The sequence below is a fragment of the Lithobates pipiens genome, unplaced genomic scaffold (assembly GCF_037356315.1).
Source record: "Lithobates pipiens isolate NorthernLeopardFrog02 unplaced genomic scaffold, aLitPip1_a1.2 Scaffold_22, whole genome shotgun sequence".
NCBI lineage: Eukaryota > Metazoa > Chordata > Amphibia > Anura > Ranidae > Lithobates > Lithobates pipiens.
This window is the reverse complement of record NW_027507784.1, coordinates 92,357,835-92,374,292: the sequence shown is the minus strand read 5'-3', so window position 1 is coordinate 92,374,292 and position 16,458 is coordinate 92,357,835. Positions and strand designations below refer to the sequence as shown.

General features: G+C 46.5%; 1 protein-coding gene across 2 annotated transcripts in view; it reads right to left on the bottom strand.

Moving 5' to 3' along the window:
- LRP2 (LDL receptor related protein 2) overlaps nt 1–15,634 on the bottom strand; it is a 348,324-nt gene extending 332,690 nt beyond the window's left edge. The window contains exon 1 of one of the 2 annotated variants that reach the window (XM_077447895.1): nt 15,478–15,634. In XM_077447895.1, the coding sequence (XP_077304021.1) occupies nt 15,478–15,565 (88 nt within the window). In that variant the 5' untranslated portion in view covers nt 15,566–15,634. The remainder of the gene's footprint in view (nt 1–15,477) is intronic. The other variant, XM_077447894.1, reaches the window with a different exon arrangement.
- Between the last annotated feature and the right edge of the window lie 824 nt (nt 15,635–16,458).

Sequence of the window (16,458 nt, the reverse complement as noted above, 5' to 3'; positions counted from 1 at the left end):
GGGGTACAGTGTTGGGCCAGATGAACAGGGGGGTTCAGTATTGGACCAGATGAGCAGGGGGGGTTCATTTTTGGGCCAGATGATAAGCAGGGGGTTCAGTGCTGGGCCATATGAGCAGGGTATTCAGTGTTAGACCAGATGAGCAGGGGATTCAGTGTTAGACCAGATGAGCAGGGGGTTCAGTGTTAGACCAGAGGAGCAGGGGGGTTCAGTGTTGGGCCAGATGAGGAGCAGGGGGGGTTAGTGTTGGGCTAGATGAGCAGGGGGTTCAGTGTTGGGCCAGATGAGCAAGGGGGTTTAGTGTTTGGCCAGATGAGCAGGGGGGTTTAGTGTTGGGGCAAATGAGAAGGGGCTTACAGTGATGGGACAGAAAAGCAGGGGGGCAGATGAGAAAGAAGGTGTATTGGTGGGACAAATGAATAGGGGGTTACAGTGGTGAGACAGAAGAGCATGGGGGTACGGCGGTGGAGCAGATGTGCAGGGTGGTACAGTGGTGGGGCGGATGAGAAAGGGTGTTACAGTGGTATGACAGAAGAGCAGGGTGGTACAGTGGTGGGACAGATGGACAGGAGGTTACAGTGGTGGAGCAGATGTGCAGGGTGTTACAGTGGTGGAGCAGATGTGCAGGGGTTTACAGAGGTGGGGCAGGTGTGCAGGGGGATACAGAGGTGGATCAGATGAGCAGGGGGCTAGAGTGGTGGGACAGATGAGCTGGGAGGTAGAGTGGTGAAGCCAAAAAATATCATGTGAGAAAAATATTGAGTGTCAGCAGTGACTAACTATGTGATATAGATATAGTAAGCATATAGTGGACAAAAAAATTGCGCTATTCAATATGACAACGTGGGAAAAACAAAATTGATTGAATATAGTGAAAATCAATATCCGTGAGCTTACACAAATTAACAATTAAATGTAATGACAATATGTGAGAAAAGAAAAAATTCAGTTCTGAAAAAATGTATACAAAAATAGTCCACATGATGTACATATAGAAAGTTCCAAACAACAAAATCCTTTAGAGGGGTTCTACCACCAAAAAACATGCAGATCCCCCTGTGACACCAATTACCCTGTTAATGGGGACGCTTACCCGATGGCGTGGACCATCTATTACTACAATGGTCAAATAGGCGTACAGATAAACCTTTGCAGGGTAACACAAGCAGTCAAGCCTCTATAAGCCGCTGGAAAACATGAAGTTCCTCCAAGAGGAAGCACTGCACTTCTGGGGTCACGTGGGTCACGTGATGACGTCAGCGTGTAGCTCTGCGCTGACGTCATCATGCCCCACGTGCCCCCGGAAGTGTGGGTGATTCTGTTTTCTGTTTACCGGCAAACATATTTTTAACAACGCTTGTGATTCTTTTAACTTTTGTAAGTACCTTTTTAGCTTTACTAATAAATTAGTTAATACAATATTACACTATTGTTCTCTCTTCCATATATACATGCCCTTTGGTCTTAGCCAATCTGGACTTCTGAAGAAAATAATGAATTACTCAGTCCACAAAGAATTGCACAGAGCAGTACTGATCCTCCTCTTCTCAGGTCCCCTGCTGGTGCTCCTGGCTCCTCCTCTCTTACTGGTGTCCCCAATAGGAACCTGATTCCCATGGGGGCACCCAACACAGCCCTGCCCCCAGCTCCTTTGTCACTGGAGTTGAATGATAGGGGTGGGAGCCAATGGCCCCCGCTGCTGTCAATCTGCCCAATGAGGAGAGAGACAGTGCTCTTGTGCACGTCACTGAATCGGATCAGGCTCAGGTAAGACTGGGGGGGGGGGATCCTGCATCAGCCAAGGTTTTTTCGCCGTAATGCATACAATGCATTAAGGTAAAAAAACCTTGAGGTTTTAGAACTAGTGATGGACGAACTTCCGACGGGACGTTTCGCGAACGCGAAACGCGAACGGACACAAACGTTCGCGAAAACGACCGTTCGCCGCGGGCTCCATTGACTTCAATGGGAGGCGAATTTCGCAAACCTTTAGGTCGAATTTGCGGCCACGGGGTAATTATTAGGGGGTAGCACGTAGTCCCACCACCTGGACAATAGCATAATACATGTATGAGGTGAATTTGGGATCGATAACTACAAGCATTTTTTTTTTATTTGGGAAATTGTTCTGACAATTCAGGACTATGGAGCTAATGAAGGCAATGGAGGAGAGGGAAGGTCAGGGACCAGGGTAGGCAAACAAGAGGGTGCAGGAGATACAGAGCACTGACAGCAGCACCGTAATACAGAGCACTGACATCAGCACCGTGACATACAGCGCTGACAGCAGCTCCGTGACATACAGCGCTGACAGCAGCTCCGTGACATACAGCGCTGACAGCAGCTCCGTGACATACAGCGCTGACAGCAGCTCCGTGACATACAGCGCTGACAGCAGCTCCGTGACATACAGCGCTGACAGCAGCACCGTGACATACAGCGCTGACAGCAGCTCCGTGACATACAGCGCTGACAGCAGCTCCGTGACATACAGCGCTGACAGCAGCTCCGTGACATACAGCACTGACAGCAGCTCCGTGACATACAGCGCTGACAGCAGCTCCGTGACATACAGCGCTGACAGCAGCACCGTGACATACAGCGCTGACAGCAGCTCCGTGACATACAGCGCTGACAGCAGCTCCGTGACATACAGCGCTGACAGCAGCTCCGTGACATACAGCGCTGACAGCAGCTCCGTGACATACAGCGCTGACAGCAGCTCCGTGACATACAGCGCTGACAGCAGCTCCGTGACATACAGCGCTGACAGCAGCTCCGTGACATACAGCGCTGACAGCAGCTCCGTGACATACAGCGCTGACAGCAGCTCCGTGACATACAGCGCTGACAGCAGCACCGTAAGCAGCCCCAGGAGGAAGTCAGCACAGCACAGGGATGGTGTGATCCCCTCATAATAAGAACCCCCAGGAGGAAGTCAGCACAGCACAGGGATGGTGGGAGCCCCTCATAATAAGAACACCCAGGAGGAAGTCAGCACAGCACAGGGATGGTGGGAACCCCTCATAATAAGCAGCCCCAGTAGAAATATGACACCGCTCAACCTCTTCAAAGAGGAGGGTAGGGGCATATAGTACGGTGTGCTTTTTTGGGTCAGGGAAGTGAGCCAAATGAATTAAGAAGGTCTGTGTGCTTGATTCCAAAAATTGTTTATAGACATATACATGGTCTACTGATCACATGTGTTGAATTCCTCCGAGATCCATGCCTCATTCATTTTTAGAAATGTGAGGTAGTTAACACTGTCGTGAGCTAGGCGAGTACGCTTATCGGTCACAATCCCCCCTGCTGCGCTGAACGTCCTTTCGGACAGGACACTGGATGAGGGGCAAGCCAACAGTTCGATTGCAAATTGGGCAAGCTCTGGCCAGAGGTCAAGCCTGCCCACCCAGTAGTCTAGGGGTTCATCACTCCTCAGAGCGTCCACATCGGCCGTTAACCCAATGTAGTCGGACACCTGACGGTCTAGGCGTTCCCTGATGCTGGATCCGGATGACACCTGTCGATGGGTCGGCTGAAAGAATGACCTCATATCCGAAGTCACCAACACATCTTCAAACCGGCCTCTTCTTGCAGGCGCTGTTGGATTGGTACCCGCAAATCCTTCTCTGGGAGTGGGAATTGCTCCTCTGCCAGCGCACGCAAAAGCAGAATGCAGCATTTCTCGAAGCAAGGCCTGGAAGTGCTGCATTCTGACAGCCCTCTGCGACGGCGGTAACATTTCCGCCATTTTGTGTTTGTACCGGGGATCTAAGTACGTTGCCACCCAGTACTGGTCCTTGACCCTCATGCTTTTTATACGGGGGTCCCTATTAAAACACTGGAGCATGAAGGCCCCCATTTGCACTCAAGCGGAAGGTATGTGGTGGTGGTGGTGTTGTTGGTGGTAGTGTCTTTGGGGGTGCACATAGCAGAGAGTGAAGAAGAGGGTGCAGATCGAGAGGATGAGGAGGGTGCAGAAGAATAAGGCTGAGTGAGCCACTCAACCAAGTCTGGTGCGTCCTTTAAAGTAATTGAACGCACCTTCTGCAACTTCCCACTTTGGCTCAAGGCTGTTGCTCCTGCCCTACCCCTACCACCCCTGCGGAAGGGCCTGCCTCTTCCTCTGCCTGTCATTTTTTAAATCACCCTGTGACAAAACTCTTAGTCCCTATACCGCTGAAGGACTGCTGCAGTATAGGGCAGCGGTCAGCAGTAGTGCACGTCAACCCTATGTATTGTGGACCGATAGCGGTCCTTATGCCCCGTACACACGAGCGGACTTTTCGACATCCAAACTCCGACGGACTGAGTCCGGCGGACTATCCGATCGTGTGTGGGCTGCAACGGACTTTAGCGAAGCTAAAGTCTGACGGACTTTAGAAATGAAGCATGCTTTAAATTTTCCCGACGGAACTCCGCCGGACCCGGTCCCCTTTGAAAAATCCGCTCGTGTGTGTGCTACTCCGACGGACTAAAACCGACGCTAGGGCAGCTATTGGCTACTGTCTAGGAACTTCCTACGTCGAATCCAGTCGTACGTCATCACGTTCGACTCCGTCGGAGTTTGGTGTGATGGTGTGTGGTCAAGTCCGTTCGGTCGAAAAGTCCGCCAGAACTCCGGCGGAACTCCGGCGGAACTCCGGCGGAACTCCTTTGGAGGTCTGTCAGACTTAATCCCTCTCGTGTGTACGGGGCATTACAGAACAGCAGACTGTACTGCACTCAGGCCTATGTACCGTAGCACCCTATACCAAGTTACCAGTCCTTATAAAAACTTTTGTGGACCAAGCAGGTTGTGTGTTAGTGTTTAGCAGACTGTGCGTCAGTCCCTATACCGCTGAAGGACTGCTGCAGTATAGGGCAGCGGTCAGCAGTAGTGCACGGCAACCCTATGTATTGTGGACCGATAGCGGTCCTTACAGAACAGCAGACTGTAACGCACTCAGGCCTATGTACCGTAGCACCCTATACCAAGTTACCAGTCCTTATAAAAACTTTTGTGGACCAAGCAGGTTGTGTGTTAGTGTTTAGCAGACTGTGCGTCAGTCCCTATACCGCTGAAGGACTGCTGCAGTATAGGGCAGCGGTCAGCAGTAGTGCACGGCAACCCTATGTATTGTGGACCGATAGCGGTCCTTACAGAACAGCAGACTGTAACGCACTCAGGCCTATGTACCGTAGCACCCTATACCAAGTTACCAGTCCTTATAAGAACTTTTGTGGACCAAGCAGGTTGTGTGTTAGTGATTAGCAGACTGTACGTCAGTCCCTATACCAATGAAGGACTGCTGCAGTATAGGGCAGCGGTCAGCAGTAGTGCACGGCAACCCTATGTATTGTGGACCGATAGCGGTCCTTACAGAACAGCAGACTGTAACGCACTCAGGCCTATGTACCGTAGCACCCTATACCAAGTTACCAGTCCTTATAAGAACTTTTGTGGACCAAGCAGGTTGTGTGTTAGTGATTAGCAGACTGTACGTCAGTCCCTATACCAATGAAGGACTGCTGCAGTATAGGGCAGCGGTCAGCAGTAGTGCACGGCAACCCTATGTATTGTGGACCGATAGCGGTCCTTACAGAACAGCAGACTGTAACGCACTCAGGCCTATGTACCGTAGCACCCTATACCAAGTTACCAGTCCTTATAAAAACTTTTGTGGACCAAGCAGGTTGTGTGTTAGTGTTTAGCAGACTGTGCGTCAGTCCCTATACCGCTGAAGGACTGCTGCAGTATAGGGCAGCGGTCAGCAGTAGTGCACGGCAACCCTATGTATTGTGGACCGATAGCGGTCCTTACAGAACAGCAGACTGTAACGCACTCAGGCCTATGTACCGTAGCACCCTATACCAAGTTACCAGTCCTTATAAGAACTTTTGTGGACCAAGCAGGTTGTGTGTTAGTGATTAGCAGACTGTACGTCAGTCCCTATACCAATGAAGGACTGCTGCAGTATAGGGCAGCGGTCAGCAGTAGTGCACGGCAACCCTATGTATTGTGGACCGATAGCGGTCCTTACAGAACAGCAGACTGTAACGCACTCAGGCCTATGTACCGTAGCACCCTATACCAAGTTACCAGTCCTTATAAGAACTTTTGTGGACCAAGCAGGTTGTGTGTTAGTGATTAGCAGACTGTACGTCAGTCCCTATACCAATGAAGGACTGCTGCAGTATAGGGCAGCGGTCAGCAGTAGTGCACGGCAACCCTATGTATTGTGGACCGATAGCGGTCCTTACAGAACAGCAGACTGTAACGCACTCAGGCCTATGTACCGTAGCACCCTATACCAAGTTACCAGTCCTTATAAGAACTTTTGTGGACCAAGCAGGTTGTGTGTTAGTGATTAGCAGACTGTACGTCAGTCCCTATACCAATGAAGGACTGCTGCAGTATAGGGCAGCGGTCAGCAGTAGTGCACGGCAACCCTATGTATTGTGGACCGATAGCGGTCCTTACAGAACAGCAGACTGTAACGCACTCAGGCCTATGTACCGTAGCACCCTATACCAAGTTACCAGTCCTTATAAAAACTTTTGTGGACCAAGCAGGTTGTGTGTTAGTGTTTAGCAGACTGTGCGTCAGTCCCTATACCGCTGAAGGACTGCTGCAGTATAGGGCAGCGGTCAGCAGTAGTGCACGGCAACCCTATGTATTGTGGACCGATAGCGGTCCTTACAGAACAGCAGACTGTAACGCACTCAGGCCTATGTACCGTAGCACCCTATACCAAGTTACCAGTCCTTATAAGAACTTTTGTGGACCAAGCAGGTTGTGTGTTAGTGATTAGCAGACTGTACGTCAGTCCCTATACCAATGAAGGACTGCTGCAGTATAGGGCAGCGGTCAGCAGTAGTGCACGGCAACCCTATGTATTGTGGACCGATAGCGGTCCTTACAGAACAGCAGACTGTAACGCACTCAGGCCTATGTACCGTAGCACCCTATACCAAGTTACCAGTCCTTATAAGAACTTTTGTGGACCAAGCAGGTTGTGTATTAGTGTTTAGCAGACTGTGCGTCAGTCCCTATACCGCTGAAGGACTGCTGCAGTATAGGGCAGCGGTCAGCAGTAGTGCACGGCAACCCTATGTATTGTGGACCGATAGCGGTCCTTACAGAACAGCAGACTGTACCGCACCCAAGCCTATGTACCGTAGCACCCTAGACAGACCAAGTTACCAGTCCTGATAAAGAGCTTTGTGGAACAAGTGAGTTGTGAATGATTAGCAGACTGCAGCAGAAGGGCAGCAGTCAAGTATAATATTCTTTCTATATTTGGAAGAAAGAATATTATACGTGTACAAGCCTATTACTGTACCACTGATACCAGTCCTGAAAAGAACCTTTGTGGAACTAATAGTAACAGCAAGTCTTTAAAATTATCCTCACTGCCTGACACACTGCTTCCTGCCTGTCCCTATACAAATTGGCAAAAAAGAGTAGGCTGGAACGATTAGCTGGAACAGCTCTTTTGTGGACCTGATAGTAACAGCTAATGATGATGATGATGATGATGATGAAGAAAGACTAATCTGGCTGAGCTGTCCCTAAAATAGCAGCATACAGCGCTCTGTCCCTTTATCTAAACTGACAAAAGAAACTCAGGCTGCTGACCTAACACCTATACCAGTCCTGAAAAGAACTTTTGTGTACCAAATAGCTAGCGTTTTCTCTGTCCCTACTCCACACAGGATCCTTTCCCTACAGTGACAGAAGAAAGAATGTAAAATGGCCACCGGATCGGGTGTATTTATAGGTTAGGGGGAATGTCCAAGTGTCCATGAGCTGTCATGTCTCAATTGGTTGTCCTGTAACACATGATAAACGTGTCACGAAAGGTTAAAGTTCTTGTATACATTAAACACGTAAGTCCGCCGGGGCGAACGACGGAAAAAGGCGTTCGAACCCGCGGACGGCGAAAGTCGGAAATTCGCCGCGAAACGACCGCCGGGCGAAACGTTCGTCCATCACTATTTAGAACCACTTTAAGCCAGCCATAGACAGATCGATTAACAGGACATGTAGCCACCCAATGAAGTTGAAAGAGAAATCGGTAACCTTAAACTGCGTAAGGGATTCTTTACTGTCAGTGTGGTAATGATGTGGAACTTCCTTCCACAGTGCGTGGTGTCTGCGGGAGATATCGAAAATTTTTAAAAATCCTAAATGGGCATCTTAGCAAATGCAATATACACAAATGTACCATATGGGAAGTGGTATTAACACACACACCCACCCACACAGCTTGAACTGGATGGACTATTGTATTTATTTAAAAGAAACTTATGGGATTCTTTTATTTATTTATTTTTTTGCTAATCATATGCATCTGTCCCCCCAGCCGGCTCTAACACTGAGAACCGAGCGATCTAACACCGCAGATCGTTCGGTTCTCACAGTTTCCTGCTGACTGTCAATCACCGCTTTCTGCCCCTCCCATGCTCACTAGAGCGCTGGCCCATGGAGGGGGTGGGAGTGGCTGGCTCAGGCTCTCAGTGACTCGCTGAGAGGCCAAGCCAGATGCCGGTCCAAGCATGTGGTAGGATCCCGACCATATAGCTGTGATCCTTCCCGCGCCTCTCTAAAGTCAGCCGACAGTGGGCTTCAGCCTGTTGTCTGCTGAAAACGTGTCACAGGAGTGCCAAGCGAACTGCACTCCCGTGAACCACAGGAGAAGTACAGCCAAATGAGCGTTGGCTGTACTTCTCCTTTATCCTTACCAACTACGTAATTATGTGACTTTGAATTTAGATCCATCTATGGGCAAGCAAGTTGTAACAAAGTTGATCTATCGATAGACTTCGATACAACAGCCTGTCCACTGCCATCAGCTATATCCGCAAACAGTGATAATTGTATTCTGACGGTGGAGAAACCCCCCCCCCGCCGTCAGAACACAATAGCTCAGCTAGAGGGATTCCCCCATCAACACTGGCTGTTTTGATGGGGAAATCGTGTGAATTTCGTTCCTTAAAGTGTAACTCCACTTTTGTTGAGAAAAAAACATTCCCCTCTGGGTGATATATGTACATTGCAAGGATTATAACAAACTTTGTTGCAGATTTCTACCTTTTGTTTGGCTGCTTTCACACTGGAGGTCCATCTGTTTAAGCAGCGCTTTTTGCCTGCTAGCAGGGCGTTTTAAACTCCCAAGAAGGAGTTAAGAAGAGGTTAAAAGTGGCCATGTTGTGGCGCTTCCAAAGCTCTTTTCAGGCGCTTCAGAAATGCTGCCCATTTATTCCAATGGGCAGGGGTAGTGTAGGAGCGATGTATACATCACTCCTAAACCGTCCCAAAGATGCTGCTTGCAGGACTTTTTTTCCTGTCCCGCAAGCGCACCACCCCGGTGTGAAAGCACTTGGGCTTTCACACTTGGGAGGCATGAGAGGCAGTTTTTAGGTGCTATTTTTGCACTAGAGCGCCTGAAAACCGCGTCAGTGTGAAAGTAGCCTTATTCTGAAGAAATTCCTGTGTGTTTGTCTGTGCCTCTGGGCCAAGTGGGTCTAATGAGAGTGGTTTCATAAATATCAGCAGTGGCAACCGCAGAGCACTAATGAGGAAAGTTGTAGGGCCTGCATCCCTTTAGATGTGTTCCTATTGGTACATAGGTCTGCACAGCCTACTGTATTAGGGTGTCAACACCAAAGCTCAAACATATTTGCATATGTGTGCATGTGTATATACAGTATACCAGGGGTGCCCAACCAGTGGCCTGGGGGCCACATGTGGCCCGCGGAGCCCTCTGATGTGGCCCGCGACCTCCTTCTGTGGGATGGCAGATTGGCAAGCCCAGATCATGAGCTGCAGACCCCAGAGCATCTGTGTTGTTAATGAAGCCGGAAAAGCAAGCAGCTGTGGAGTAGAGCTGTATAAGCTGATGCTTCCTGTACTGCGCCATCTCTTGCCACAGGCAGAGTGATACCAAATGCACTCTGCCAGGGACAGCAACAGCAGACGATACCTGAATGGAAGACTTATTAAAAGGTCAGTTTATATACGGGCATATCTACGCAGTGGTTACTGGGCTGCTTTCAAACTGATCAATCCCGTTCCGTTAGGGATTGTATCGGAGGACCCATAGAGTAGAGTGGGCTGTGTCCACTCTGCATGGACCTGTCATCCGCCGGCTCTGCTCATTGTGCCCCGCGACCGGTTGCCAAGTCGTTTAAGTGGCCCTCGCTCTTCAAAAGGTTGGGCACCCCTGCAGTATACTGACGGTGTCAACAGAGCAATGGACAGTGTCAGTAGGGCAGAGGACAGCATCAGTAGTTTTTATTTTTATTATTTTTTTTGGAGTCCCGTTGTGGGTCTTTTGTGAAATATCAGGGGTCTAAACAGGGGAAATCTGCACCAGACAGGGTGATTAGGGTGTGCCCAGGCACACCTGGCACACCCTGTGCGCAAGCCTATGTATTGGGGGTATCTCTCCAAAAATAACATTTTTGTTGCAGGGGATACCTGAAATCTGACTTAGGCAGACATCTGGGAAAATTGGTGAGCCAATCACACAAGCAGGAAATTATGTTTCTGGGGGTGGTAAGTACACATTCTGTGTACAGAACCACTCCAGGTAGCCATATTGCATTGCATTTTTAGAAAATGACAGCGGCTGCAGATTGAAAAGAAAAGGTCAGTTTTAGTAACTTTGAATTTACAATATGACTTGTGTCGCAATTGTACGCTATATTATTTTTTCTTTATTTGCAATTTTCTTTTCTCCGCGAAAGTGGAATAACCCTTTACATTAAATGTCATTATCTATAGGCACACCAGGAATCAGTTACAGAAGTATGCCGGTCACCACATTGCCTTTAAGAAGCAGAGAGCTGCTGGTCTCAGCCGATAATAGCAGGTCATGCTGGGCCCCGTAGTTCCTCGCCGGCTGTAGCAGGTGGCTTATTTCTATAAGCAAGGTTTTGTGTCTGGGCATTCCTAGCAGCACTTGATGTATAATTACTTACTTGATTCCCTATAAGGAGCTTACACTAGGAGTTGAGAAAAGAAAGCTGATTACAATGTGAATATGTCTATGCAAGTGCACAGGAACTGCACATACGTGGGCCAGGAAATCAATTTCTGCCGCGCAGTTAATCAGCCGGCAACAATAGGCATTCATTTTCATTGTATGTCAATTAAGTTGTTCACAGGACAAGGGGGGGAGGACTGGTAGAGGAAAAAAAAAAATAATTTCCCGGCAGCACAGTAAGGGGAAGACTCCATCACAGATAGATTAGGGCCATAGTCCTTGCACTCCTTTAGATTGTCTGCTGGTCACATGCTAGCGCCGGTCGCTAGGCAACCGCAAAGCCCAGGGAAAAAAGTTCTTTCTAAACTTGCAAGCTGTGGCTGAGAGAGGCTTTGTGCTGCTGGCGGTCCTAACATCTGTTCAAGGGGAGACTGGCAGCTTTCTGACTGGGGGGCGAAGGAATCTTCCCGGCCAGAACGTCAGACCCGGGACTCAAGTGCTCTGCGCCTACTATTCTCAGCCAGGGCTAAAAAAGACGACTTGTTCTTAAACTCCAACTCAATGACACTCTGGGTTTGTTCACACCACGACGCACATAAAAACGCACTGATAATGCATGCACGTTGCCGCACACATACACGCATTTTTTGCACACTACACTGCGTTTTTAAATGCATTTGTTCATGTTCAGACCACATCATGGGTCAAAATACGAACTTCAGTTTTTTATATATTTTGACAAGTTGAGACACATTGACCTATGTTTTTTGCATTGCATGCTGCATTTTCATGCAATGCACTCATATGGTGTAAACGGCACACAGAAAACGATTCTCACTGTCCTTGCGCTGAGCCTGCTTTAATCAACGCACAACAATGCATGAGTACTAAGGCTGGATTCACACCTATGCAGTTTTAGTGCTTTTTGCATTTTGCAGATTGGCACTACAGTCCATTTATCATGGTTTCCTATGGAACACGTTCTGTGGTGCAAATCTGCAAAATGCAAAAAGCACTAAAACTGCATAGGTGTGAATCCAGCCTTAGGCCGCGTACACACGGGCGGACTGTCTGACGGACTTGGTCCGCTGAAACGTGTTTCAGCGGACAATCCACTCGTGTGTGGGCTTCAGCTGACTTTTTCAGCGGACAGTCTGGCGGACTAAGTCTTTCGGAATTTCCGTAATATTGTCCGTCCAAACTTGGTTTCAGCGGACAGTCCGCTCGTGAGTAGGCTAGTTCGACGGACCAAGTATGGCGCATGCTCAGAAAGGATTTACACGGCCGAAGGTTGCATTGCAGTGTATTGGACGTCGAATTTCTAGTCCCGTCGTACGTCCCGTACACGTCATCGCACAAGCTTTCAGCGGACTGTCTGTTCGTCGTGTGTGGTCAAGTCCATTCATTCAAAAGTAGGACGGACTGTCTGTCGGATTGTCTGACGGACTTAGTTGGACGGATAGTCCGCCCGTGTGTACGCAGCCTAATGCCCCGTACACACGAGCGGACTTTTCGACATCCAAACTCCGACGGACTGAGTCCGGCGGACTATCCGATCGTGTGTGGGCTGCAACGGACTTTAGCGAAGCTAAAGTCTGACGGACTTTAGAAATGAAGCATGCTTTAAATTTTCCCGACGGAACTCCGCCGGACCCGGTCCCCTTTGAAAAATCCGCTCGTGTGTGTGCTACTCCGACGGACTAAAACCGACGCTAGGGCAGCTATTGGCTACTGTCTAGGAACTTCCTACGTCGAATCCAGTCGTACGTCATCACGTTCGACTCCGTCGGAGTTTGGTGTGATGGTGTGTGGTCAAGTCCGTTCGGTCGAAAAGTCCGCCAGAACTCCGTCGGAACTCCGGCGGAACTCCGGCGGAACTCCTTTGGAGGTCTGTCAGACTTAATCCCTCTCGTGTGTACGGGGCATAAGGCTCCATTCACACTTGTGCAACTGTGTGACTTCGGAATGCAACTTCGATGCATCTTTTATGCAACATTGGATTGGTGTGACTTTGGCTTTGACCATGGACAACTGTTGCACTACTGTCACATGTATATCATTCAGGTGCGACTTTCATGTGACTTTTGAGGGGTTACATTGCAGTCTACAGCACTTAAGTCACATGAAGGTCGGATTGAAGTAGCGCAGGAACCTTTTTAAAGTTGCACATATTTGAACACTTGTCATTGAAAAACATAGGGTGCAACTTTTTATGCAACTTTAGAGTCCAAAGTCGCATGACAAGTCATACAAGTGTGTTGCTAAAGGCCCACTCACACTAGCAGCTTGGTTATAACACAGCCACTGGTATTCAGGGAGAAGGCTGCAGTGTCTATTCGCTGGAAACACCACATCGCATGCCAACCATTTTATTTTTATCTACTGAAATGACACAAAGTGATATTTCATTTGGTTCTATCAGCCACAGCGTGATTGCGCTGCACAACATTACGCTTAAAAAAAAGTGCTGCGTGCTGTCCTGTTTTTTAACCCATGTCACCACATTGCAGTGGTGTGAACTGAGCTGATTATAAACAAGGTAAATTGCATTGTCTTGCACTGGGCACAGTCCCAACGCACCTGGTGGTCCTAAAGCACTGTGAAAAAAGAATCAACCGCTATGTTATTGTGTTTTCTTTTTTTTTTTTTAAATACTGCTTTCACCTTTTTTACATTCTTTGTTGTATCACCATACAGTATTGCTGATCTCTTGCTGCCTCTTTGCAACCACTTTCTGTCTACTTGCATTCCATTAATGACTGCATGGCATTTCTTAGGTTGGATTATCTGATGGTGACATGCCTCTGCAATGAGTGCCAAAACAGTTGGTTGGTTGTAGTCCACCATAAAACTGGGGGACAGCACAGGAACAAAATTCTGAGACGGGGACAGAGCATTGTCACCCTACAACACAAAGTGCCTGAACAAGGACCTTCATGGACAACCAGCTTTTGAACAACTTTAACACTTAGAAGCTTATATGTGATTTTAGTGATTGACATACACTCCAAGGAGGGATTGCTGACTATTTTTGGAACAAGCTAGCATTGATACATGACACTGGTCATTCTATCGATACATTGCTTGTATTGGACTCACCAAAAACTGATAAACACTTCTTTGGTGAATGCTGAGGAGACAAATCCCCAGAAGTATTTTATAACTCACTTCTGCAGGGGACTCTTGCATCTGCATTCTCTATATTAATAAATGCATGGCAATGCCAACAAGAGACATTTGTGATGGACACAACAGATGTGCAGAGATGGGTACCCACCATCCAAGTTCCCCCCGAGACACAAGAGACAAATGGGGGCTATGATTTGTCTGCATGAGCCAAAACTGAGATATCACTTTTGGGTGGACTGTGGTCATTTTAACTTTAACTTGTATCCATACACAGTGCGACCAACAGCTACCTTTTTCATGCTGCCACTACATGCTCCCAAGGATTTGCTGAGCTCCCCCCTCAAGTCAGCTGGGCTCATTCACACATTCAGGGAGTAGAAGGTGACATTACTAACTAGTCTGGAAAAATCCACAGATCTATCAGTTTGCTGGCTACAGTATATAATCACATATACATACGTTCAGAACATACTCCTATAATTAAGTATATAATAAAACTATAATTTAAAAATAATAATATAATAAAACATATAATATATATATATATATATATATATATATATATATATACATATATATACAGTATCCAAAATATGTCTATATAATAAAAATATAATACACACACACATTTTATTTTTATATATATATATATATATATATATATATATATATATAAAATGTTTATTCATATAATTAAGTATACAATAAATATATAATTAAATATATAATAAAAAAATAATATAATTTGAATCAAATCAAATAATATTAATATTAAATATATATATATATATATATATATATATATATATTAAAATTATTGTTTATATATATATATATATATATATATATATATATATAAATATATAAAATACATGTTATATGCAGAGTACCAGCTTGCAACCAGAATTCTATAATTAAAGTCCTATGAAAAACGTGATGATGAATGTACGGTAAGTTAGTAAAGTGCACTTTTGTACACAAGGTTAGAACTTATACTGACCAGTCGGTGATCATATTTTATTATTCTAGCTGTATTAAATTGCTGAAATATTTTTGTTATGACTTCCTGAACTTTTATGTGTCAGCATGCATAAATATTAGAAAAACTACAACAAAGTTGTACTGTGATCTACACGATAAATAAGTAAACAACATGATTAATAGTAACAATAAATCTAGCAAATCCTAGACAACATATTTTGCTGTTGTATGGCACTTTGTAAACAAGAAAAAAAATGACAAGAATAAAAAAAGTACAATAAATAAAATGTATAAAAAGCAGATTGAGGAGACAAATAATAAACAGTTCCTAATGAGATGCAGCTCTGGCAGTGCCCTGATGGCTGGGTCAGATGGCATTATTGTGCAGTCTTACCCTGGCAGTTGGTGGTGTGAATGCAGAAAGTGAGGACCAGTCCCAAGATGATGAGAAGAGCTCTCTGCATGCTGCTCCAATCTCCCATCTCTGTCTCATGGAGGGCAGTGGACCAGCCTGCAAACAGAGAGCTGGCCCAAGTGACACTGATGAGAATTCCCCCTTAAGTAGCCAAGTAGATGTCTTTTTTTCTTATCCAGCTAGTTGTAGAAGAAAGGCGTGTCTTCCAGCTGAGGCTACACACTCCCCCCTCCAGACATCACATAAGCTCTTTAGATCTTCCAGCCAGGGAACCAGCATGACTGCACAACTTGTATACTACAGGCAGCTAGCACAACTAAGAAAGATTTAATGTACTAAAAATAATAAAAAGTAAATAAATTCATAAAAAAGCAAAGAAACAATGCACATAGTAATAAATACACTGATACTAATGCCGCGTACACACGATCGTAATGATCATCAGAAAAAGCTCTGATGGTTTTCCAGACGAAATTCTGATGGAATTCGGCTCAAGCTGTCTTGCCTACACACGGTCACACCAAATTCCGATCGTTTATAACGCGGTGACGTACAATACGTACAACGTGACTATAAAAAGGAAGTTCCATAGCCAGTAGCCAATAGCTTCTGTCTCGTAGTTGAATCTGAGCATGCGTGATTTTTGGCGTGTCGGAATTGCATACACACGATCGGAATTACCGATAGAAAGTTTTTCCATCGGGAAAATTGAGAACATTCTATCAATTTTTGGCTGGCGGGAACTCGGACAGCTAAATTCCGATGGAGCATACGCACGGTCGCATTTTCAGATGAAAAGCTCTCATCGGTCTTTTTCTGGCCGGAATTCCGATCGTGTGTACACGGCATAATTTCTTGCTTTTGCATGCTGCATTTTAGAAATTCTCATAAGGGGCTGATTATTGGGCACGGTTCGCACCTCTGAGGTTTTACATGCGCTTTGGAACCTACAAAAATGTA